At 34.0% G+C, this 27,121-nt stretch overlaps 2 protein-coding genes, 1 long non-coding RNA gene and 1 pseudogene across 4 annotated transcripts; 2 read left to right on the forward strand and 2 right to left on the reverse strand.

Moving 5' to 3' along the window:
- Positions 1–65: 65 nt before the first annotated feature.
- LOC130818045 (uncharacterized) lies at positions 66–1,574 on the reverse strand. Its single transcript, XR_009043912.1, has 3 exons — positions 1,438–1,574; positions 696–808; positions 66–617 (listed from the first exon to the last, which is right to left on the reverse strand). It is a non-coding gene; the product is annotated as an uncharacterized LOC130818045 (long non-coding RNA).
- A 6,714-nt stretch (positions 1,575–8,288) lies between these two features.
- Positions 8,289–18,142, reverse strand: LOC130817633 (alpha-galactosidase 3). The gene is made up of 15 exons (XM_057683460.1): positions 17,820–18,142; positions 17,479–17,537; positions 16,460–16,516; positions 16,284–16,318; positions 16,007–16,110; positions 15,820–15,892; positions 12,999–13,057; positions 12,845–12,910; positions 12,659–12,742; positions 10,421–10,485; positions 10,252–10,334; positions 9,696–9,786; positions 9,474–9,532; positions 9,197–9,337; positions 8,289–8,587 (listed from the first exon to the last, which is right to left on the reverse strand). The coding sequence occupies exons 1-15, from the start codon at positions 18,041–18,043 to the stop codon at positions 8,474–8,476; spliced, it is 1,314 nt and encodes a 437-aa protein (XP_057539443.1). The 5' UTR covers positions 18,044–18,142; the 3' UTR covers positions 8,289–8,473.
- Positions 18,143–19,563: 1,421 nt separating this feature from the next.
- Positions 19,564–23,769, forward strand: LOC130817701 (septin and tuftelin-interacting protein 1 homolog 1-like). Of its 2 annotated transcripts, XM_057683552.1 has the most exons (3): positions 19,564–19,707; positions 20,759–20,852; positions 21,106–23,769. In XM_057683552.1, the coding sequence occupies exons 2-3, from the start codon at positions 20,830–20,832 to the stop codon at positions 23,564–23,566; spliced, it is 2,484 nt and encodes an 827-aa protein (XP_057539535.1). In that variant the 5' UTR covers positions 19,564–19,707; positions 20,759–20,829; the 3' UTR covers positions 23,567–23,769. The 2 variants fall into 2 exon arrangements, with proteins under 2 accessions (XP_057539535.1, XP_057539534.1); XM_057683551.1 differs by having other exon boundaries at positions 20,759–23,769.
- On the forward strand, positions 23,573–25,533 carry LOC130817702 (probable sugar phosphate/phosphate translocator At2g25520; annotated as a pseudogene).
- Positions 25,534–27,121: the final 1,588 nt, after the last annotated feature.

Consider the following 27,121-nt stretch of genomic DNA (forward strand, 5'->3'; position numbering starts at 1 on the left):
TTAATCAATTACGAACCAGCTTGATTTGAAAAAATTAATTATGAAAAGTCATACAAGAAGTTTAAATCATATAAGAATATACAAAGTATGTTAAACTACAATCCCCAGCCCCTCTTCATTTGCGCACCGGTTGATGATGATGGTGTGAACTCGTCAATCTCCGCAATGACATTAAGAGCAGGAGCTCGTCGTTGACTAGCACGTTGATATGTGATGATCCTTTGCGGAGGCGATGGATGTAGAGGAGGAGTGGTGATGGAAGTTGGAGGAACGAATGGCGACATAGTACCGAATGACGATGGCGATCTGGAAGACCGACCTCGAGTAGATGAACGCTGGCGACCTCGTGTGGACCGAGAACTGGATCCTCCGGAAGAGCTACCTCTATGGGCTGAACTCCTTGGAGAAGGAGTGTGGAATGCGTCATCTACCTCGCCAATGACGGGTGGAGTCGGTATGAGGTACTCATACCCCGCCTGACTCAATGCATCGGTCAATGACGCGTTGATGGATCCTAGGGTCTGAGAACATAGCCGATACCCCACATCAACTGGTGATGTAGCGGCCCCTTGAATCGTGTCATTGCACTGTATGAGCACCGATCGGATGCGCTCAGCCTGTATGTTATCATTATGTTGTTAAAAGACTGACATTAAAGTATTACTATATGTTATGAGTGTTGAAAGAAGACGTACCAATAACGTAGATGTCGGATGGTAATGTGATCCTGGCTGCGCAAATGCGGTGTTCGTTAGGCGTAATATGGAGATACGCCTGTATCAACTCATGTACATACCAGTGCTATGACCTGTGAAGTTATCGCAATGATCGCTATTACATACATAAGTGTTATAAAAATCATATAAATATCATGACTTCCCTCGTATTATCCAAATTTGCAACCAATTCAACGTGTTTTTCAACGGGATAATGATCTTTCATGTGATTTCCCCACCAATTTGCTACCAATTTGCAACCAATATCATGACTTCCCCACCCCAATACACTATAACGGGATAATGATCCATATTCTGCAAATACAAACATGTTTTTCATGTGATTTCACATACACTTAATTGTTGATTGTGAGTAAGGGAAGTGTAAATTTGAATACAAGAATTTGTGATACTAAGGTATTAGAACACTTATTAGAAGGTTCATTTCAAATATAAAAGCTAAAAATACCATGAATATATACTAAAATCAATTAAACTAACCCTACAAAGTAATAAACTTTCATTGAAGCATTTCATCAAACACTTTATATGCATACAAACCAAATCCTAAAATTCAACTACAAATATGTAAAATGTAAGCTTAGATCATGAAAACAAGAGAATGTAACAAACAATAGACACATTTATAACTTCAATTGAAAACAATAATGAACAAAAAAACAATTTACATATTGAAAAAAAATTAGGGTTTTACTCATACCTTAAATGAGAATGAAAATGAACTAGTACACAAGGAGAAGATGGGAATGTAGTTGATTATTTTAGTTGAATGAAAGGAATTGTAAATTTGAAGTAAATGAGAGTGAAGAAATTTTTTTTTTTAAAGCTAAAACCGGCAGCAGGCAGCAAGATGCAAAGAGGAATATGAAATGCAGTGAACAACTCGAAGTTGTTGTTTTGTACTGCTACAAAACCACCACTTCAAGTGGCGGTTTACCCAATATTATATATATATTTTTTAAATTAAAAATTCACAAACCGCCATTTCATCTAGCGGTTTACATCAGATCCCTAAACAAAACCGTCATTTCATGTAGCGGTTATATTAAAAAATTAAAAAAATATATTTTCTCACACCTATCCTACGTGGACGGTAATGTGGGAAATAGTTTTCCATTTCAAGTAAAGTGGGAATTAATTAATTAATTTGAAATATTTTGGGAAATAAAACTTGAAAAAAATGAAACATGAATTGTTAATTAAAGAATTATATTCATTTGTAAGAGCGCTTGAGTATTTTTTTTTTTTGCATCACATTTCTAATCAAAATCAATCCAATTTATGAAAAGTCCAAATCATATTTTTTATTTTAAATGGAATAATTTGGTTTATAATTGTTGATGATTTTTTTTTAACCTTTAAAATAAAAATTCAATTTTCACAACATGCATAAAAAGTCACTTCCCTCTCCGCTTCTTGCCAATTCTACTTGCTCCATTTTTTAAGATTCGGAATTTAAATTTCAAAGCACAAATAAGTTTATTAAAAGTGAACATGTCATTGATTTGAAACTCAACCAAAAGAGGAATCTTGTATGTGGCAATCCTAAAATTAAGACCAGCCTACTCACATATATAAAATCAATTTTAAGGCTTATTTGATCACATTTATGTTATGTGATCATTTTTAAAACTTATGTAATCACTTTTAAGAATATTTAATCACTTTTTACTATTATACGTGATCTCTTTTAAAACCTATGTGATCACTTTTAAGACTTATGTGATTACTTTTAAGGCCTATGTGATTACTTTTAAGGCCTATGTGATCACTTTTAAGGTATATGTGATCATTTTTATTTTCAAGTCCACGACCACCACCTCCATTACCACAAAACATAATCTCCATAAGGTATAAAAGTGATCACACAAGCCTTAAATATGATCACATAAGTTTTAAAAGTGATCACATAATAAAATAAAAATGATCACATAGGCATTAAAAGTAATCACATAGCCTTACAAGAAAGTGATTATATAAGCTTTAAAAGTGATTATATATGCGGAAGAAAATTTAAAAAAACAAGTCATTTGAACAAAAATAGTCAAAATTCAAAAATTTGAAATAGATAAGATTATTTATCAAAAAAAAGCACATAATAACACACGGATGAACTTATTTGCGTTTATAAGCGCCTCCATCCCCCAGAGCTCAGGTTCGGTTCAGTACGCAGTTAGTAACTGCAAACAAAGAGACTGGTCAAAAAAAGTCAAAAGCTCTGTTCCCACTTACTAATTGCGAACAGAAGAAACCTGGTGCAACACCCCGGGATTTTCTGACGTCATTAATTAATATTTTAATGACCTTTGGGTATTTTATAATTATATTAAATTAATTTTGAAGTAGTTTTAATAAATTCCTTTCATATATGAATTTAAATATTAACACATATTTATATTAAAAATACAATTATAATTTCTAAATAAAGAGGTTCGAATCAAAATAATTATTTTTTTTTATTAAAATGTGTTAGCATACGGAGGTGAGTTCTTAATTGAGCCTCACAAGAAGATGAATGTAGATAAATAAATAAATAAATATATAAATAGATAAATAATATAAAAGAATGGGTTAGGGTTGTGACTACTCCTTCCCTCACTCACAAGAATCACGCCGCCCATCCCTCCTTCTCCTCTTTCCCTCTCTAAACTCCCTCTCCCTCACGGCCCACAAAAGAAAACAGCAGCTGCCGGCACACCACACCACCAGCAGGCCACCTGCTTTCCTTCTCCTCCACCATGAGTAGCTGCAGCAGACTAAGTCGCCTCCCCTACCAACAGCTAGACTGCGTTATGCAGCCAGTGCACAGCAGTTTGGCTGCGCTGTGCAGCCTGTGGACATCAGCTAGGCTACGTTGGGCCCTTCAATCACCACGACAGCCTCGGTTCACTAACACCACAACCTTCACTTACCCTCTTCACCATTTTTGCTAGTTTTAACATTGTGAGCCATCTCCTCTTTTCTCTAATTTATTTTTCTAGCTTTTAATTGGAGTTCTATTAAGTGTATTGAGTTTGAGGTTGGTTGTGTTAATTTCATTGAATCTTTTTGTGGGTAAGAATTTGATTGATGAATTAAAATGTTTATGACTTAGGGTTTGAAGTGTGATTTGAAATTATGGGTTGTGTGTTAATTTTGTATTAGTTTCTTTGAATCTTAGTATGAGTAGTAATTAAATAAGTTATCTTTGAACACGAAACGATTAGGGCTTGGATTTAGAGATAAAATCACTAAAGATGTGTGTGTTTTATACTATATTTTGGTGATGATTGATTAAATAACTTTAAAATCTGTTTTAAGATTTGGTCGATTGGTTATTGTTGTGAATAATTAGTAATGGTGATGATGTTAGTTGACTATGAAAGTGATTTTGATTCATTAAATTGGAAATAATAATTACTAATTGTTGTGGTTTGATTGTTGTGAATTACAAATACTTTTATTAGGTTGTTATTGAAGTTATAGATACATGATATTTGTAAGCCAAGAGCATAATGTCAACTTATCGTCTATGGTTGCTAAAGTTAATTGTCGTGTTGTTTTGACTATAGTTCTTAATAGCTTTGGAGAATGTTACAAATGATATCTCGATACGATAACTCTAAAATTTGCCTTATCTTTATATTAATGTTATATTAAAATTGTAAGATTTAGTTGTGATTAGTTATTTTTGGGTAACGCGAGCCGATATGCTCAAAATTAGTTAATGTAAAGAAACGATTCACACATACTTCTACTTTATATTGACGGAAAGACTTATGTTGTGTTGAGTTAATGATTTTGACTTGTATTGAGTGAGTTGTGTGCGTGCTAGAGTAATCGAAAACTCATGTTGAATGGGTGATAGCGGTTACTTTGGTATTTAGTTTGGTATAGCAAAGTAGTTAAGGGAACTTATTAGTTCTACTCATAACTTATATAGGTGCCCATTTCGTAAGAGGAAAGTAGAGCCTTAGTCGGGTGATTTTGTGACTTTTGATCGTGCAGTGACGCTTACAGGTACGTATACACATTAACTAACCCTTATATGCAATTTACTTTAAGACATTATTGTTTATTGTGATAATATACATTGCATTGAAACTATGTGATACTAGTGAGTACACCTTATATGAAGAGCTATTGATTATGAAATCCTTGCGCTTAGAATAGCTATGAAGAATGAGAGTGTTAGTAGGAGGCGGGGACCACTCCCTTATTTATCTAAGAATTGGATTATGCCTTACTTGGAGTTAGAATGACTACTTTAGAGGTGAATTTCATATTTTGTTGAGTGGCTCAGTAGGTTTTAGCGTGCTGCTATCCCAGGGCGCTCATTAATAGTCGAAAGTGGAAGTTTTTTCCATTTGATAAAGTATTAGATTATGATTAGCTGGCGTGACTCAACTGGATTCCGATTGATTTAGTAGTCTCCTAGGTGAGGTTCAATGGGACCACCGTAAGGGGGGTATGAGCATGCTTGGCAGCTTGGGTCACTGGGCGCCGGATGGCCGATACCGCTTCTTGACCGAGGTGTTATCATGCGGGCCTTGCAAACCCCAATATAGTGGCCTCTTCATTGGTTTAGTACCCCAGTGTGTTAGTTTTTCTCAAAGGTAAGACCCGAGAGGGTCAGCTGTAGGGGGCATGAGCTCATAATGGGTGCCGGATGGCCGATAACGCCCTTGGCCGTATCACTATGCCAGGAAGTAGAGAAAGATCCACTGATAGAAAGTTATTCAGTGATAGAAAGTTTATTCATTGATCGAAAGTTATTTAATGATATAAGGTTCATTCTTTGATAGAAAGCTTACGCATTGATAGAACGTTTACTCTTTGATAGAATATTTACTCATTGATAGAACATCTACTTATTGATAGAATAGTTTATGCTAGTGAGAAGTGTGCCTAAGTTAAGTTACCTCAAGGGTATTACAGACTATGATCACACTTACCTTAAGATAGACAAGCTCTATAAGGTCATGTGTTAGGTATTCTGTTAATGCCTTGGTCGAGTTGATACTATACGTGTTCTGCAAGAGTTTATGTTTGAAAAGAGGAGCGTGAAGACCTGCATTCTACCCAAGAACACATGGTTCAGGTTGGAAAGCACGTAATGAAATTAAGAAGTATAATTGGTCGATAAACGGTTACTATCTATGCTTCTTATGAAATCATCTTATGTTGTTTTATAATATAATGCTATCTAGTAGTTGGCCTTATTATATTTGATGCTAGTTACTGACGTGTACGTGTTTGTGTTTATGTTTAATTGTTGATGACTTTCTATGATTGTCCTGCTATGACACATTGGCCTTTGGTCTAATGTCGAGTAGCAGGAGGATCATAGACAGGCCTAGCAGGTATTGGAGCTTCTTTTGCATTGCATTGCATTGAAGGAGAGTGATGAGGGCGAAGCATAACTTGTGTCATACCGCTATCTTTCGATTTTGTAGTTCTTGTTATCTTTTGTAAACTTTGGTTGTATGTGTTTTGTTATGAGGCCTGGTGTCCTCCCTTGTATATTTGTATTTCCGCTGCGTAGTTTATAACTCTGTATGGTTTTAAAGAGTTAACTCTTTCTAAACGCAAACGTCGACACTGGAACCACGATCCATGCTTGGCATGTTGATTTAAGAAGCCGGCAACGAATCATTCCGCCGTGGTGTGAGATTTTAAAGGCAATGATGTCGTAGATTAGTTTAATATTTTATTGTGCTGATTGCTCTACCACATGTGCGATTTTTAGAAGAGATGCTGCCGAAATTTCCACTCACCCTTTTAAAGTTAATGTTTAATGTTTATCTAAATTCTTTTCCTTTTCTTTAATATAACTCCCGAATTTCCTCTCGTCCTTTACGGTTTTGGTTTCGTTAAGGGGTCGGAAATTCAAGGGTGTTACAGCTGTAGATTAGTTTAATGTTTTATTGTGCTGATTGCTCTACCACAAGTGCGATTTTTTAGAAGAGTTGCTGCTGAAATTTCTACTCACCCTTTTAAAGTTGATGTTTAACGTTTATCTAATTCTTTTCCTTTTCTTTTATGTACACCCGAATTTTCTCCCGTCCTTTACGGTTTTGGTTTAGGGGTCGAAAATTTAGGGGTGTTACAACTGGTCAAACAGGGTCAACCATCTATTTGCAGTTAGTAACTGCGAACAGAGGGTTGACCCTGTTTGACCAGGTCTCCTCTATTCCCAGTTAGTAAGTGGGAACAAGGCTTTTGGTAAAAAAAGTCAACAGTCTGTTCGCACTTACTAACTGCGAACAACCCGTTTGGGTTTTTTTGGATCACAACACTTCGCAGTTAAGAAGTGCGTACAGCCCCCTACCTTCAGGTTTGGGAATTAGGCGCTTATAAATGAAAATAAGTTCATATGTGTCTTATTATGCGCCTTTTCTATAATAAATGATCTTTTTTTTTTCAAATTTTCTCAAAATTTAAGCTTTGGGCAAACTTTAATCCCAAAATAAGTGTCATTGTCTCTAAGGCTAGGTTTGGTATATACTCGCTGTTAATAACAGCAAACCAAGGCAGCAACTAAAATTAAGTCAAGTGTTTGTTCATTCTTAGTAACAACCAACAGAGACTTTGATAAAAAAGAAAAAAAAAAGTCAACATCTTTGTTCGATGTTACTAACAGCAAACAAAAATAGACCTAGTCAAAGAAGGTCAAACCTCTATTCGCTGTTAGTAACAGAGAATAAAGGTTTAACTTGCTTTAAGTAGGTCTGCTTTTGTTCGCTGTTAAACAGTGAACAGAGACTTGACTATTTTTTTGACCGGCTTCCTAAGTTCGCTGTTACTAACAACGAACACATGCCAAACCTAGCTTATGAGCCATGGACGCTTATTTTGGAATTAAAGTTAGCCCAAGCTTGAATTTTGACTATTTTTATTCAAACGGCTTATTTCTTTTCAAATTTTCATATAAGGAACGCGTCCTAACTTTAGGACGGTCTTATCAAAAATTTGGTGCAACCAGAAATAAGTCGGTCATAGCCCGAAAATTTTGACCAATAATTCGAGAGTAGCTCGAGCCGAAAATATTGAAAAAACCAAACTCCAAACACAACCGTTGACCCATTTTTCAATTCCACGGCATCATTTTCAATAATACCTCATCATTATTAGTTTTATCTCATCATTTTAATTCGAACCCGCCTTACAGCTAGTAAATTATTATATTTTAAGTCAAAGTCTCTTTATTGTAGCCTTAAAATAGGTATATTTGTCATTTGTATAAGAAAATAATTTTTTATAAAAAATATCATATATGAATAATTTGGAAAAAACAACCTTAAAATTTAGGTGTTTTGCAAATATAATCCTTAATGATTTTTTAATGCAAATAATAGACAACAAAATATCAATGTCTATAGCATTCAGACCAAAATCACAAAATTTCAACTACTAAAATGATCGACTTAAACTCGACCTAAACCAGAGAAAATCTAACCCGGAAATGATCCAACCTGCAAGTCATCAGTCCGATCGCTTTAAAAGTTCTAATCAAAAGTATATCCAGGAATTGATGAGTTATTGAAATAATGTTATAAAGCATGTCACCACTGAATGAAACTTTTATTTGTTTCTCCGAGGAAAAAGGGAACAACAAATGTCATTGTAGTATATTGATTTACAGAATGCATCAAATTTAAGTTTGCAGTTGAAATTCCACTTTACAATGTACATCAAACCACCAGAATCCACATCTTATATCAACCCTGGAAACTTGAGTGATTATGAATGTTAAGTTACATGTCCGAGAGCGACCCAGACGTGTTGGGGGTGAATATATACATGGCACAATCATGAGACTCAACACGAACACCATACGATGACACTGCATCTCCAACAACAACCTCATGCTGTCAACAATTTCCATATAAATCGTTAGTCTTTGAATGAGTATGTCTTTGATCCTTTCAACTCTAAGCTTTAGTTTCGGAAAAATAAGTTCATGTTAGGGCTACATCTACACAATTAGGCTCAAACGAATGCAGATGAGAGTCGATAAATTCAGCCTAAACTTATTGAATACAACAGCCAAGATATGCCCGGGTTATTTTAGGCACATTTTTCTAATAAAATTGTGTCATGCTGTACACGGGCTTGTGGTCGACGATCAGACCAAGAACGTTTGATACGAAAATTCTGATCTTTGACCTTTAGCTAGTGAAGAGGCGTTTGGTTAACGGTGGTAATGGTAATGAGTTTTAGTGTTATTTTCATAAAATGTGTAGTATCATCAATTCCGACGGTAACGAATCTCTCATCCTTAATCATGTCTTTTTCTTCATAATTTTCCATTACCATCATACCACATTTCTAGTTGGTAAATAAATTCTGTGAAGAAAAATAAATGTTTAGTAGATTTCTTAATCAAATTACATTTAATCTTCATTATCATTCCCAATTAATACCAATAACCAAACGGGTTGAAAAAGAACAAAAGGAAAAGGGAAAAGTCGAAGCACCTGCCACAAGTCTCGAATGGAAACATGAACAGAAGATTGAAGTCCCAGAACGTTCCATTGAGCAGTAATCACAGTAGCACTCGAGCATCGATTCCAAAGAGCAACAACTAGCCTATTTCCAGATAACGGGCCTGCCCAAACCTGAAAAACCAATATATTCAACGTTAAACAAAGCTCCAAGCCTCCGACGCAATGTTAGTCGACAAAACACGGTACTATACATGACAAGCAGCATAAAAAAAGCAATCACATAAGTATGCAGTCAGAAAAGGATTACCTGACGACAATCGTCTGGTCCAAATGCATGAACCTTTCTTCCCTGGACACCAAGAGGATCTATGACAGTAGGAATGCAAAGCATCAAAAACTTGTTACAGAAAAGTTCAAGTATATTCCACTCCATCTTAAAACATTTGAATGCAAAAAATAATGCAAAGAAGAAAGATAGGAGTCCAGGTATTGTTCCAAGTCAACAGACACTAAATGAGGAAAGAAATACCTTGGTTTACACCAATCACCTCTGTGTTGCTAAGAATTTCCTTTGTCTCGGGTGTCATGTTTCTTACATCACAGCCAATCAATAAAGGAGCCTACAAATGCAAATATATCATGACTCATGAGTAGGGGTGTTCAACGGGCCGGGCCCCATTTTCAGCCCTTATCCGCCAGGTTTTTAGAAGGGTTATGTACGGGCCAGGCTGAAAACGGGCTCTTTTATTATTAAAATGGAGCAGAATGCAAGAGGGCTGAAAACGGGCCTTTGTAAATTTAAAAAAGGGCTTTAGTAATGTATTAAGAACTGTTGTACTCTTCCTGAATCATGCTTTGGCTTTCAATTGGAACGCACTAAAACAACACGCATTGCACAACTTATGTTTCTTAATTATTCTGAACTAAAAAAGACCATTTCATTTCGGATCTATAGTCTAATGGAGAATGTCCTCGTCATGATAGAGCGAAGAAGCACTACGAGAGTCTGATAAGAGGCATTCGACTAATTCTGTTTGACATAAATACTATGAAAAAAGTAAACCAAAATTATGCCAATAGTTTACCTTCATCAAAGCCCAAATGCTAAAATGTGCGCGGTACTCATGGTAAGTCATCCCACCATTTCCCACCTCTAACATATCAGGATCTGCTCAGATTATGATACAAATGTTAATAGTAGCTATTCGACCTGAAAAAGATCATAAAATCTTTTAGTTTACACATCATCCTTACCGTTCCATCCACCAGGGCCTGCATAAGATGCCCACTTGTTATTTAGATCAGCAAGAGTAGTCATACTTCACAATTGACATAGAAGATTGTCAGCATGAGAATCTTGTAATCAAAGAACAGAATTTGTTTTCAAATATATACCAATTAAGAAATACTCCCTCCTATTCAACCAATTATCTCATTTGCTTTTTTTTACTCTATCTAATGCACTTTTCAATCCTAAAGGAGTACATCTAATTATTAAAAATTATAATAAGTTGATATTAATAAATTTACATGTAGACTGTTAGTAAATGAAAACTTCAACCAGAATGTAATTTCCTTTTTAATGGAAAGAATTATGATTTTTGTAGTGTCAAAACGAAAACTAGTCTAAGAGCTAGAGATTTGTGGGAAGTAACAGAAAGTGGTCATAAGGCTGAAACCACATTTTCTCAGGTTATTGGTGGAATACCGTTAAAACAGACAACTCCATCAAAGGATGAGATCATTAAATATCAGAGTGATTTGCAGATCCATTAAAATGATGTGATGAATACCATTTTTCAAAGTATAGTTACTGCAAGTTCATACAATGAAGCATTAGATACTTTGCGAAAAGAAGTCAAGGAAGTGGGAAGATCAAGACCATCGGACTTCAAAACTTGAGAAGAGATTTGGAATTTTGAGTATGGAGTCTAGAGAAAACATCAATGATTACTAAACAAGAGTCACAAATGTAGTCAACCGAATGAGGATGTATGGAGATGAAATTATTCAAGATGTTGTAACAAAATCTAAAGTACTGTGACAAAAGCATATGATAACGCAACCAATGTGATAAAAAGCACAAAAGACTTATTAACACTAAGAGTATTAGAGGTGGTAGGCATGATGAAGGCTCCGTATGAAAGAGTAAACTAAAGAACAAAGATGAGTCTGAAAGGAGCATTTCAAATTAGTCATACATGCCAGAATGACAAAAGTAGGAGGTCAGAAACACTTCTAAGTCCTGTTATGCTAAAGGAGGAAAGTTAGCTGAATAGATTGGTAAGTTTTCTCCATGTGGAAATTGCAAGAAAACTTTTCACTAAAAAAGTGATTGCAGAAGGAAAGCCTCAATGTAACCATTGCAAGAGAAGGATTACAAAAGAAAGCATAATCAAGCACAAGCACAGGTTTTAGTTTAAATAGGTCACTTGTTAAGTGTGCATGAATATGGTAAAGAAGCAACTAATAAATGGTTAATTAATAGTGGGTGCAGTAACCACATGACCAAAAATTCATCTGGTTTAACTCAACTCGATATGGGAAATGGAGTTATTGTTAGTTCAAGTGGCAAAGACACAATTGCGATGGAAACTCGCAAAGGATTAAAACACATTTTTAAAGCAGTATTAAACTATTTAGCAAAAAAGTGTGTCTCACCTACAAATAGTCTGCGCCTCCGCCCTGCACTTTACACCTAGGCTTTATGGACTCTTTGCGTCTCAATGTGCCTAATGCTTTTTATATATAAGGTTAGCACACATTGTCACTAAACCGCTTTTGAATGGAAGATTCCAGAAAATTAGAGGCTTACTTGGAATGAAGATCAAAACTCTCGAGGAGGAGTTTTAGTACATGAGAACTTTAGTCACCCTCATTAATAAGCTTACATATCAAGTAAGATTAATTAAGAGGTGCATGAATGGTCAAAGGAGTTATGAGTAGTTGAAAAACTAAAGGTTGTGACTATTCATTGATTACATTTATTAGTTGGCGTCTTTACATTTATTAGTTGGCGTCTTTCTTTTCCTATATAAAGGATTATATGTACCCACCATTTCATATGACAACAACATAAAGAGTTATATACTAGCAAAATATATTTCTCTCATTTTATCTCTCTCCTAGCATATTCTCATAGTTTCTCACTACTTTCCCCAAGGATTCCCAACATAGATGAATCAAACAAAATCTCAGTTGAATATAATTTTACTTATACATTTAGAATAAAAAGATTAAGAGTGTCGACACATAATGTCAAAAAAAACAAATGGAATAATTAAGGTTAAAAGGAGGGAGTATTACGAAGCAAGGCTTTTTGAACTTCAATTTTGACAATATGATCAAGGAATAAAATATTGGTAATTATGATTTTTCTATGATTTCAGGCTAAACATGGTTTTATCTAATATGTAGGGAAGATAAGTGCTACAATATGAAAAGGCCAAAGTCATGATAACATAAAAAGAGAATAAAGTATATAGTGCTGACCTAGCCCAAGAATCATTTATGTCATCTGTCGTTCTCCAGCTATTGCCGACCTCCCCAGCCCATAAGGCGGGGTCATCAACACCCCTATGTAAATTAAAATGAGAAGACATGATAATCTCCCCATATGCACATGCTTCAATTTACCTTGCAATTTTATAAAGTGTAGTAATAAAAAACATAAGTTACCATTCACAAAGTGAATAAAAGATTGGACGCCCAGTTGCATTTAGTGCATCACGCATTGGAGGATATCTACAAATACAAAACAAGATTCCTAGTCTAAGATCTTTAATATATAATATGTTATAAGAAGCTCATATATGATAGGATCACAATTGACCTCTTTTTTGGTGGAATACCCAAATTGTAGCAGTTGTCATATTTTAGATAATCAACACCCTGTATGAAGAACAAAAAGAGGAAGTAAAACATAAAGACAATATAAAATTTCAATTATATGAAAATCACACAAAATGACGATATAAAATTTCAATTATACTATTTCAAGAGCTTTTAAGATTTGTTTGGTTGTTCGTATTAAATGGTGGTAGTGAGAATAATTATAGTGTAAATTTTCATGAAATGTACCATGACATTCCATGGTGATGAAATTTTAATCATTAAAAAGTTTTTTGTTCACAATTTTTCATTACCATCTAAATCTACCTCTCGAAATAGTAATGCATTGACATGAATTTTGTGAAGAATGAGATAATTAAAGTAGAACAAGCATGAACATTAACTTAATCAACAAATTTTTCTACCAAAACTACACTAAGACATGCTTGTGTTGGGGGTTAATATTTAAGGGAAAATAGAAGTCAAAATATACATATGATGGTAAGTAAAGATGAATTTGAAAGAGGAATTGAAGAATAAAAAATACAATGGTATGAGGAAGAAGAAAGAATAAGATGATCAACCTCATTTTAGGGAGGAAGGGAAATTTTCCTCTCCATCCCAATAGAGTAAATTTACCCCAGGATTAGTTCTTCGATTTCTTCTTCTCCATCACTTTACAACTATTTTTCTTACATTTGACAACACAATATTATCTTAATTTTCTACTCCAATGACCTTGTTTCATAGTTTAACTTTTATTTGCCCATAAATATTTACTCATACAAGTATGCCCTAACTTTCCAATACTATTCCCAGCATATACCAATAGCCAAATGGACCATTAAAGTCATAAACATTTACAACCCACACAAACTTAGAAGTTTTCTATCTAGAAAAAATACTAGGTCAATTCGCACAAACTCAAAAGTTTAACACCTTAAAAAATGACCTAGTATGTTGTTTCGAGGGACAACACATCCATTATTGATTACTAATAATGCAACCCACCACTTTACATTTAAGATATATGCGCTTATCATGGAGGATAGATAAATTTCAAATCACCTAATTCTTATATTTCTCTCAAGCTCTAAGATGGAAACAAAACTCGGTATAAAGCATAGTAATAAATTGCTTTATCCATCACACTATGGGTTTTAATTGTATCAATAGCCAAAATAATGCCAAACTTGAATCCTAAATGATGGAAACAAAAACATAAACCAAAAATCTACTCCTATGCCCCTTTTCTATTCACTTTTATCTGGTGCTACATGGTCCTATAACTTTAATAATAGTGTTTAAATATAGGGGAGGTAAAAAAAGGCTACATGTATTACATGTGTGATACCAAACACCACCTCTTTATAGGGGTTGAAAAATGAACTTAGGGAAGTCGTAATTATTGACATATCTTGTATTTGTACCCAACTCTCGTGAAAAGCTTAGAATTAATAATGATAAGTGTAGGATTTTACACTTATTACTATACTTTTATGGGTAGTTATGAGTATATTAGTCATAGTGTAAAAATGCAGTAACGGTCGCGAACGCGATAAGGGGATTGATGCGATTATCGTATCGCCTAAATATCGGTCGAAACCATAAGATATCCCTTGATGCGGCCCAAAACGCAGTTTTTTACACCTTTACAACGCGGGAAATATTAGTTTATTTGTTTTGAAAACCTTTACAACACGGTCGATGCGATGCGGCCTTGTTTTTACTCTATGATTTTGGTATGAGTAGAGGTTGGAAGTGATGGAAATCAGCTGAGCATAGGTAATTGTTCTCGTTTGTGCTTATTTATATTCATTTGTGATCTATTTTTGATGATGAAAGCTAGATTTTTTATCACTTTGGTCCTCCTTGAGTCCACCGAACTTCAATGGGACATATTAGCAATGCGGGGGCGACCTCTAGAGGCTTATGCATTTTCACAAGAAGCTTTGGAACCATATGAAGTCATTTGGGAGCCTTTAGAGGAGTTTTTATAGAGTCTTGGTCGAATTTGCCAAGTCTTGGTTGAGACTACAAAGAATTCAGTCGAGACTCACTATTGGAAAGTCACTAGGGTGCTTGTTATCTCGAGCGAAATTGTAGCGAGATTGACCAGTCTCGGTCGAGACTTGTTTCATGAAGAGCTACTGGACTTGTTTGATTGCTAATCTCGATCGAGACTAACAAAGTCTCAATTGAGATTTTCGTTGTGCACCTTTTATCAGAAACTTATTTATTATATTTTTAGATAATTAGGGTTTTAGTATAAATAATCTAAAGGCAATTATTTCTGAGTTGTTATCATTTAAAGGATATCATTTCTCAAGTTTATCTGTTTTTTCATGAATTTCAGGTATATATACTGGATCTTCATTAATTTCCCATTGTTATTCATCATTGATCTTGGATATTTCTTTTCTCCCTCTTATTCTTATTTTATATTTTATTACATAGGAAAGTAAAGCCTAGTAATTGCAATGAGGACTACCCAAGTTTTTTCCACTATTGCTACAACCTTATCTATCAAATATCGTTTTCTTGATGACATTTAGTTACGAAACAGTGTAAGACTTCACTTCTCCAGAAATTGGCTTTTTTTCAAGAGAGGCAATGAGAGGTGAGGCTCTTAAGTTTTACCTCCCTATTTATTTATTGCCTCCAATATCTCCATTTCTATCTTGAACTTTAAAGAAGGATCGATTAAGGAAAGTAGTCCAATTAATATGTGACATCATAGTGCACTAGAGGCTAAAGCCTAGGCATAAGACAATAAGAACTCCAAACAATGTATCATGAAATTAGTATAATTTGATACTTACCCAAGAGGCAAAAAGCTTGGCATCATCATCTTCGTGGAAAAGTGATCCTGGTCGAACTTGACATGTAAAAACCCTTCAAAAATATAATGACCTTATCATGTGAAATTGCTATGAAAAAACATAATTCTAAGTGATTCTGAGATTCAATATATTGTCGAAGTATTTATATTTTATATACACATCATACCCAGCATCCGAATAGATACCAAGCTTGAGCCCTTTAGCATGAACATAGTCAGCAAGCGCTTTAATCCCCGAGGGGAATGTTTTTGGATCAGGAACTAATTGATCCTATAAGAAACGGACATGCTATGAGACATTTATAAGAGAAAACAGGCATATATAATGTTGTACCTACTAATTAGATGTGACTCTATAAAGATGGAGTTTTCAAGATTTACAATAATAATCAAATTATTAAATCAAAGCCAACAATACAAGAAGAAGGAATTGGACATGCTGACCTTTGAATCTCGAGTTGCTTTGTTCCAGCAATCATCTGTCATCAAGCAGTTGAATAAGGAATTGAGTAGAAATTAGTAGAAGATAAAATCATGAAGCAGCTATGTGAAGTCCAAGAAATTAGTCAAAGAATAGCTAATAGTCCCAAATATATAGACTGTGAGAAAATAATGCTCACCTATGTTTACATAAATATAACCTAATTTAGCCAATCCAGTTGAAACTAGGGCATCAGCTGCAAAAGTGAACGAGCAAAATCCATGTTAGTATGCATAAATAAGCCTTAATGAACATGATACGAAAGGACGGGAGAACAAGAAACAATATTGATCAAGACAATGCTGGTTAACAATACAAGATGAAATAATAATCTCAAAAACATAAACCCTGAAGTATTTTGAGTTGAGAGCCAACATGCCCACCATCAATCCCTTTAAGTTTCAAACTAAATTCTTGAAACTCGGGAAAGCTAGACACTTGGGAGTCGGGACAAATTGAGAAGAAAAATTTTAGAGAGCAATCCTTTTGAGATTCTACATAGCTGATATCTCTTATTTTTATTGTGTGTCGAGGTACCCCTCACATTAAGGAGATGTTTGGTAGTTTGCTTTTGCATTAGCTTTTTGGTTGGCTTTTGGTTTATTAGTTGCTCAACAATCAAAGAAAAAAGTGTTTGGAAAATGGCTTTTCAACCAACTAAAAAGCGGGCTATTAAGCCAAGAAGAAAACGCTACTTTGGTTGGCCTTTTCATTGGCTTTTGGATTATTAAACTACTTTTTCTCTTATAAACATTCTCCGGTCAATACCTAATTTTACGAAACGTCTCCTTAGAACACTTGACTCCTCTAATTAGCAAAAAAAAAAAAAAAAAAAAAAAAAAAAAAAAAAAAGCAACACTTCCAATTGGTCAAACAAAAAAGCCAGCAAACATTTGTCATATAACCCCTAAATCTTCTAAATCATACTAATAAATCAAGGACTTCAAATCATTATAATAAACTGCACAAGTATAGCTATCACTTGATCAGAGGTTCCCTTTTTTGATGTTGATAGATAACCAGGTACCCCTCTGATGATCTAGTATCATATCCCAACTATTGTTTCCTAGAAAGATCAAAATTAAATTATTGACTATGAATCAGAATTACACTTTGGACAAATTGTAAAATGATATTTTACCCTTCAAACAATCTTACCTGTCTCCTTGATAACTGTTTCATTTATATTGCAGGCAAAAAAGTTCCAACTATTCCACCTGCCCAACATAACATTGAATCAAATTAATAAACCAAAACAATCTCAGAATGAAGCATACAATCATCTAAGAAAAGAGCTTGCGTTTCCCTAATTCAAATGACAAAGTTAAAATCATTGATCATAGTTCATACCCATTATCTATGAAAACTCATGATCATGTACAATCATAGCAGAGAAGGAAAAAAAACCACAAGTTTTAATACATTATACTATATACCCACAAAAAAAATCCCAGATTCCAAACTACCCACAAAAAAAATTATGAAAGAGGGAAAATTACCCCATTTGAGGAGTCAAAGCCAAGCCATTAAAGAGCTGAAATTTTCCATACTTAGAAGTATCATAAATTTTATTAAATCTTGGAGAAAATAGTAATTTGTTGGTGTTGAAATCGTGAAGAGGTGGGTTAGGTGTGGTAGCTATGGTGACAGAAATTGATGACAGACATAGACATAAAAATAGGAGAAGTAAACAAGGAAGTGTACAGATTTTGTTGACCTCCATTGTTATCTTTCTGCCAAGTCTTGATCAAGGTGGTGCCAAAATGTGGAGAGATGCAACTTTAAATAACTTCTTGATAGTAATAGACTCCTCCAGAAACCACAATTTTGAAATGTTTTGATGATACCAAGACATAAAATGGAACATTTTTTAAACAAGATAGGGCCCACATCTTATCCGTCTAATTTATTAATTTATTAATTTATTACTTCCTCCGTATCAAGAAATATTCACAGGAATTGAAAAAATAGAATATTTTAAATAGTGGATATATTATTTTATTAAAAAATAAATTTAATAGAAATCATAAGAATTAAAACATATTAAAAGAAATTTAGTGAAAAAAAAAATATAGAGACCATAACTATTAAAAAACATGTTTATAAAGTTAGTGAGAAACATGTCAAGATCATAAAGAATACAAAATGTTAAAATAAAATTAGTGGTAAATATGTGGGAACCATATTCATTATTAAAATATTAAAATAATAATGAATAAGATTATTTATGTCCAAAATTAGTGATATAAATAGAAAAATTTCTTATGAGAATAATAATTAAAACACCCAAGATGGTAAATAAGAAACGGAGGGAGTATTTATTATCTATTAATCAGAGTATTATTTATTATTTCCTCCGTTCTGAAATACTTGTTACATAACATTTGTTGGTACTATTTATCGTTCAAGCTAATTTTATAGATTACGGCTAGTGTGTAACAAAATATATAGTCAAGTGGGATCTAGTTTGAATCATCTAATCGCATACTTTCATAATATTCACTTTTTATAATTTTTAAATGTGCATATTTCAATATGTAAATAATCAAAATAATATATTGAATTGCCGTAAAAAGTCAAATGTAGCAAGTATAACAGAACGGATAAAGTATCTATAATCTATCTATCTTATTAACTATAAAATACAAGCATTTGGAAAAATTGTCTTGAATAATCTCACCTATTAGTTATCTACTGCGAATAATCTCAATTTTTTATTATTTCTAAATAATTCGACTTTTATGTGTTTTTTGCAGACAAGTACCCCTTGCAGACCAAAGAAGAAGCATAAGGAGGAAGAAGGGAGTATAACTGCTAATATGTACCTACACTAGCCGATTAAGATGCCCATCAGCAAAAAACATACAATGATTAGATTATTAAGAAATATTCAATATAATAGGGATTATTCACAGCAGATGAGCAATAGGTGTCACGACAATTTTTCCAAATTTTTTTTCACTATTCCTTTTTCAATCTAACGAATAGTGTTTTTTTTCTTTTGCTAAACTCTTGCCATGAGTTGTTTGACATATGGGATTTTTAGAGGAAAATGAGACTTTGTCCTAAAAAAGTTATTTTTATTTGTTTAAATGGAATGAAAATAGAAAATGAGAATAAAATATGAAAAAATCGTTAAAATAAATGTCTTGTTAAAAAGTTGTCTTTATTTGTTTAAAGAGAATGAAAATAAAAAATAAAAATAAAAAATAAAAAAGTCCTTAAAATAATGTGCCAAACACCCACTGATTTCCTCATCCCCTCTTCAAATAATCTATTCTCTAAAATAATGTACTTCTATAATTGTTGTGTTCCTCTTCACTCCTGAATTCCCTCCATTCACGTTTCTTTCTGGTTCATCAACATCGTCATCATTTTCTTTCTCAGGTAAACCAATCTCAATTTCTTCTAACAGTTTGTATGCATTACTGTTTTGTAAAGCATCTCAATTGTTAGGTATATGATTCGCTTCTTGTAAACGAATTTCTTCTTAGATTTGAATTTTGGAGCTTTGAGTTCTTTTATTTTTTGTAATCTTTGATTTTATGATAATGGTTACACTTAGTTCATCATCATCAAACAATTGTTTATCTCTTATTACAATGGTATCCTCCATTGTTAATAGATTCAGATGGTTCTTTTTTTCAAGTATGCTTTCTTTTTTCAGTTTAGGGTTTTGGAATGGGTGCTTTCCTTTTTTTTTTTTTTTTAGTTTGGTAGTATGAGTTTGTAGCACAAGGTTTAAATTTAGGGTTTAATTTCTGATTGGGTCATATGTGTTTGTGGGAGAGAAATTCAAGAATCTACACTTGTTCAATTGTTCTTAATTTTTAGGGTTTTGCATAATCTTTGTTGTTTTGATTGATTGAGCTTATTAAATGAAAATGTTAACTATTGTTTGTGCTAAATGAGCTTGATGATTTTATCATAATAGCTGTATTTGCCTCTTGCAATCACTCACTGACAATGTAGTATATTAGGCTATATGTAATATATAAATATTTAATTTATCTCTTCATTATTCTCATTTCTTCAACCACAATGTGGAGGTCTTAATCATACCGTTTAAGTCGGTGTAAAACATAGGATTTTTTTCTTCAAATAAGTTTTTGTTTTAGTAATAGAATGAACATCCTGTTTTTGAATGATAATTAGTATTCTTGGATAGGAAAGAATGTGCTTGTTCATATAAGTGATAACTATTAACTTGTTCACAATAGTTGTATACTTGATAGTTTAAGGTTGTATACTTGTGATTAATTAGTTACTTAGTTGATAATTCAATCCTACATTCGTGATTAATGATTGTATTTACAATTCAAATGGATAGGTATTTTAAAAATTTAACTGCTCGATCATCTTTTTCTTTAGCTCAATGCCACAATGTAATGATTGTATTTACAATTACCTTAATTGATCGTTGTACAATGTAACCCAGGCGCTCATCAGCGATCCAGTTGTCTCAGACGACACCTCACTGCCGTCACTTGACAAATGGAGTCGTGAACCATGGGTTCCTTTAATCTCTTTAGGTTAGTAAATTTCATTACCTTTAAATCTGTATTATTAAATTTCAATACCATAAATATTTTTTGTTGTAGCAAGAAAAAGGTAGAATAAAAGAGAATTAAAAATGGATGATTATCAAGAAGTGGAGAGATTTGGGATGGATAATGATTTTGAGGGTGGGCAGTTTATCGGGGATGAGTTTTTTTACAAGAAACGTAAAGAAAAATCAGTTCAAACTAGGGATGATGTATTGTATGGTGTATTTGCATCCGGTAGCTCAGATTCAGATTATGATGATGACTCCTTTTCTGGGAAGAAGAAGAGGAGAAAAGGGGGGATTGTTAAGAAGCATGATTATTCGAAACCTGTAAATTTTGTTTCTACTGGTGTTGTTGCTCCTAATCAAGAGATTGATCGAAATGCGAAAGAGGGTATTGAAAAGCCTAGTGATGAGGATCCGGATGATGGGTTTAAACCTGGGCTTGGGCTTGGAGCTGGGCCGAATTCTGGTGCTGGGTTAGGGTTTGGATTGGGTTCAAGTAATAGGGCTGAGAAAAGTTTGAGTAGTAAGAGGCAAGACGATGGGGAAGCAGCGGAAGAGGAGGATTTGTATTTGCCAACTGCTTTTGGGAAGATGATTAAGGAAGGGGCAGAGAAGCGACGTGAGATGGCAAAATTGTCTGGGGGCAGCAAGTCAAAATCAGGAGGGGGAGTAGGAAGGAAAATTAAAGACGGAAAAGGGGGAGATGTCGGGAGTTTTGAGAAGCATACAAAAGGAATTGGGATGAAATTGATGGAGAGTATGGGGTATAAAGGTGGTGGTTTGGGGAAGAATGCGCAAGGTATTGTTGCTCCTATTGAGGCAAAGTTGAGGCCGAAGAATATGGGGATGGGGTTTAACGATTACCAGGAAAGCAAAAACTTGCCGAGCTTGGTGGATGTGCCTCCACCTCCTGAATTGGAGGAAAAACAGCAAGAGTCTAAGCAGAGGGAAGAAAAACTATGGAAAAAACAGGCTCGAGCTCGTGCTAAGAAGAAAGAGAACATTATTACGCCAGATGAGTTGTTGGCTTTGAAGGCAGAGGCACAAGGGCCAGATTTGGTACTTCAGAAGGTTGTGGACATGAGGGGACCCCAGGTTCGGGTGTTAACGAATCTGGAAAATCTGAATGCGGAGGAAATGGCGAGGGAAAACGATATTCCCATGCCGGAGTTGCAGCACAACATTAGATTAATAGTCGACTTGGTAGAGCTTGACATTCAGAAGATCGACAGGGATTTGAGAACTGAGAGAGAGACTGCCGTTGCATTGCAAAAGGAAAAGGAAATGCTTCAGATAGAAGCTGCTCGTCAGATGAAGCAGATTGATTCAATGGAGGAAGTAGTTCAGGCTCTGGAAACTATTGAGGAGGAGCATATGTCAGGGAGGTTGACTTTAGAATCCCTTGCAAAATCCTTCGGGGATCTGCAAAAGAAGTTCCCTGAGGAATATAAACTTGGTAACTTGTCTTGTATTGCATGCTCCTTTGCTCTTCCTCTGTTGATTAGAGTGTTCCAAGGATGGGATCCACTTATGAACCCATCCCACGGCATGGATGTGATGAGTCGTTGGAAAGGTTTATTGCAAGGAGATGAAGATCATGACATATTTGAAGATGCGTCTGCCCCTTATTCGCAGCTGGTGGCCGAAGTAGTGTTCCCTGCCGTTAGAATAGCAGGTATAAACACATGGCAGGCTAGAGATCCAGAGCCTATGCTTCGATTTCTCGAATTATGGGAGAAGTTGCTTCCACCTTCTGTGTTACAGTCCTTGCTTGATATGATTGTGATGCCTAAGTTGTCTGAAGCTGTGAATTCTTGGGAACCATGTAGGGAAACAATACCGATCCATGTCTGGGTGCATCCATGGCTTCCATTGCTTGGTCAAAAGTTGGAGACACTCTATCAAGGGATCCGTTTAAAATTAGGAACTGTCCTATATAAATGGCATCCTAGCGATAAGTCTGCCTTTACTATCTTATCACCCTGGAAGACAGTATTTGATGCAGCAAGTTGGGAACAACTTATTGTACGATCCATTCTTCCCAAGTTGATAGATGTGATGCAGGAATTTCAGGTGAATCCTGCTAATCAGATACTTGAACCTTTTCATTGGGTAATGACATGGGCTTCTTCAGTTCCCATACATCACATGGTCAGCTTACTTGAGATACACTTCTTTAGCAAATGGCAGCAAGTCCTGTACCATTGGTTGTCAACAAGTCCAAACTTTGAAGAGGTCATGCGGTGGTACCTTGGATGGAAAGAGTTTATCCCTCCTGAACTTTTGGCTAATGAACGTGTTAGGAACCAACTAAACCTAGGCTTGGACATGATGAACCGTGCAGCTGAAGGTTTGGAAGTGGTTCAACCTGGAGTGAAGGAGAACATTAGCTATTTGAGGATTCAAGAACAAAGACAATATGAGGCTCAGTTGAAGGCTGCTCAGCAAACAAATAGTGTGCCTAAGAACGTGAAAGAAGTAGTCGAGGCTTACGCACAGCAGCATGGCTTGCACTTTAAGCCTAAACCTGGAAGATTTCATAAACACCATCAAGTATATAGTTTTGGTAGTGTTAGCATTATTGTGGATTCCTTCAATGAACAGATCTTTGCTCAAGTCCAGGAAGAATGGCCGTTAGTAACTCTTGATAAACTTCTAGAAATGCAGAATATTTCTGGTCCAAGACGCCGCTGACTGAGCTGTGGCAGTAGGCTCATACCTTTTATTCTCTTTGCTATCTCTCTTTGGTTATCAAATTCTTCTTATATTTATCTTTCTGTTTCCTTCATCCAAATGTTAAAGGCATTGATGCCTGTAATTGTTTACTACATTGGAGTAATGCTAAGAAAAAGATAACTTTAAGATGAATATAATGATAAATATGGTTTGTATTTCAATTGGGGTTGGAATTGCTGCTTATGGGGAGGCAAAATTTGATCTTTTTGGTGTTATTCTTCAATTGGGTGCTTTAGGTTTTGAGGCAACAAGGTTGGTTTTGATTCAAAATTTGTGGAATTCAGAGTACTCAATTAAACCCAGTTACAAGTTTGTATTACATTACTCCTTGTTGCTTAATCTGCTTAACAATCCCTTGGTTGGTAGTTGAATTTTCAATGTTGAAGCAGAAAAAAGGGGATTTGGACTTTGATTTTGTGATTTTTGGGACTGATGTCTGTGATTAGGGACACTGTTACTTGTGTTAATTTGTTGGGTTAATTTTTGGCTTTTATGGGTGTTGTGTACTATAATCATGTTTAAGTACCAGAATTTGAAGGCAGCTGAAGCTCAGAAGAAACGAGAACTGATTGATGATGACGAGACTGATAAGAAGTTGTTGTCTGAGGGAGAAAGAAATGGTTGAATTCTCCAAGATTACGCACAACTACTTAACAATCAAAATTAGAAGGGGATTATCATTAATAATACAACCTATTTGTAATCTGTTGAGAATAAATCTAGCTATGGTTTATTTTTGAATAAACCCCATTTAAGAGGGTTCCTTCCTGAGAATAATATAACTTATTCGCAATCAGCTAAGAATGAACCCTTAGTTACATGTTTGATAACCTATTAAACATTAAGTGAGTTTATTTTCAGCAAGAAATCTCTTAGATGGGTTTATTCAAAAACACCATAGGTCAATTTATTCTCAGCGGACCACGAAAAAGTTATATTATTATTGACAAATTTCAATGTCTTAGTTATGGTATTTTAAATAATGCTACTACAAGAGTAAGATTTTTCTTTATCAATCCCTATAATTAATTGTTTTTTCTCTTTGAGCAGAAGTAAACTATTTTTAATTTCTTATTAATAACTCATCTAATCATATACATTTTATTTTTTATTTATGTGAATTTTACAAATTATATTATATTCGCAAATTTTTCAATGGGACATTTGTCAATAAGCTCTTTGTTATTACAAATAAATGAAAGGTATTGAGTTGTAGGTGAGAAGTAGAGGTGTTCATGGGAGGTCTTGGGCAGGTATTGGATTGGGTAGTACTTAAAAAATCTACCCGTAGGCTTAAATATTCATGCGGGCATATTTTTTTGTCGTCACCCTCCCATTTTTAAAGCGTACGGGACCCTTGTACTGGCGGGTATTTATTATATAAAAATTAAAAATATAATACAAATTATAAAGTTAAGTTTTAATAACAATTAAAATACAATACATCGTCCGAAATACTCCAAATATATAAAAGTCTCAAAATACTCAAATTACATGAATATAAACATTATGTTGGATAATCCGACAAAAGCCTTGCATCATCGATATATCTTACTACGGAGTACGAAGTCCAGACACATACCTCTCCAATCATAATAATTTAAAAAAATATTAAAATGGGTATGGACTTTAATTACTGAAGTTGGGTATGTAGTAGACTAGTAGTACTAGACAGTAGACTACTAGTTTCATAATCAATAGAATTAATTATTAAATAATAAATATATTAAACTTAGCGGGCGGGCGGGTATACCCGCGAGTATTTTTTTAGCGTCATTACCCTTCCATTTATCTTGGCGGGCGGGTATTACCCGTCCAAATTTAAATTCTTTTGAAATACATTATTCAAGTCCACCCGTTTTTCTAGCCGAGTGAGTCGAGCCTAACGGGTAGCCCACCCGTGAACAACTCTAGTGAGAAGTGAGAGCTACTTAAACATATTTAGGTGATAAATAATCCTTATTCAATTCCATGTAGGTTTTTATGCTATCATTTTCTCATATTAATATGACTTATTTTTTTTTAGAGTTGTCTCATTTGATTGTCTTATTTAACCTAAAAAGAAATTTTTCCTTAAAAAGTCCTCACGGAAAATGATCATAAGGGATTACATTAAGGAGTAGTAACAGATGCAGAAAAGAACAAGTTAATAATTTAAAATAAAAAAAATTATAATCACTATTGAATGAAACAAGTCTTTTATAATACTTATATTGATGTTCAAAAGAAATTCGATGATTCAATATTTATTCAACCTTATAACCGAAATCGACTTGATCCGGCTTTAAAATGAATTTAAAATTATGTAAAAGTCAATGCGAATACAAGACCTGATTTTGAAATCAAAATACCTAACTCGAAATCAATTTGATAACCCGACTGAACACCTTTAAAATTATCTATCCATTTGCAACTCTATAACACAATCATTACTATATATCAATCATTATTAACAAATTATTTGCGAGTGAACCCAATTAATTTACCCAATCCAACGGTCCTAATTTCAACAAACTATTCATTAAATTAAGTGTACCTTCAAATCAACAAATTTACCCGATTTATAAACCCCTAAGTTAACAACCTTGATTGACTGATTGGAAAATTAATTAAAATTGAAATATCTAAAAAAAAATTTCAATAACACCATAGATACACCATTTCCACTTTAGAAATGACTTACTACAATTTAAAATGATTTTTTTTTCAACATAAAATGATAATAAATTGCAAATAAAAAAGAAAAAGTAACTTAAAAACTCAACAGAAGTACAAAATAATGAACATAATGTGTAAAAGGAATGGTCTTATTAGCGAGTGAACGAGTCACTATAAATGGGTGGATTCGGAGTTGAACGGTTGGACATTTTTGGAATTGAGAGGCAGGACTTTGTTGCTGCTAGGTGCATTTCTTTCTCAATACATTAGCCAATTCATCTAACAACAATTCTTATTTGAGACCGTCTTTTCTAAAGACGGTTCTTAAAAGTCCAGCCCATTATGTTAATTTAAAAAAAAAACTGACACACGCGTGTAAGTGTAATGTGAAAAGTCACATAATATATTTGGGATTATACAACATTTATTTGAGGTTATAACATAATATATTTGGTGTTATACGAGCATATATTTGAGGTTTATAACATAATTTATTTTGAATTATAACATAATATATTTGAAGTTATAACAATATACATATTTGAGGTTATAATATAATATATATGGGGTTATAACAACATATATTTGTGGTTATAACATAATATATTTGGGATTATCACATAATATATTTAGAGTTGTAACAATATATATTTGAAGTAATAATATAATATATATGGAGTTATGACAACATACATTTGGGGTTATAACATAATATATTTGGTGTTATAAAAATACTATACCCTTAAACACAGACCATTATATACCAAACTATATATTATGTTATAACCCCAAATATAATATGTTATAGGAAAAATTACCCTGAATAATACGAACTTTCACTGATTTTCCTACAAT

The sequence above is a fragment of the Amaranthus tricolor genome, chromosome 7, assembly GCF_026212465.1.
Source record: "Amaranthus tricolor cultivar Red isolate AtriRed21 chromosome 7, ASM2621246v1, whole genome shotgun sequence".
Lineage (NCBI taxonomy): Eukaryota > Viridiplantae > Streptophyta > Magnoliopsida > Caryophyllales > Amaranthaceae > Amaranthus > Amaranthus tricolor.

Coding starts and splice junctions, on each gene's coding strand:
- LOC130817701 (XM_057683551.1), top strand. CDS start 20,954: ATGGATGATTATCAAGAAGTGGAGAGATTTGGGATGGATAATGATTTT.
- LOC130817633 (XM_057683460.1), bottom strand. CDS start 18,043: ATGGAGGTCAACAAAATCTGTACACTTCCTTGTTTACTTCTCCTATTT. Junction 16,319..16,459: donor TTATATTTATGTAAACATAG/GTGAGCATTATT, acceptor GCTTGATGACAG/ATGATTGCTGGAACAAAGCA. Junction 13,058..15,819: donor CCAAGCTTTTTGCCTCTTGG/GTAAGTATCAAA, acceptor TTCTTCATACAG/GGTGTTGATTATCTAAAATA.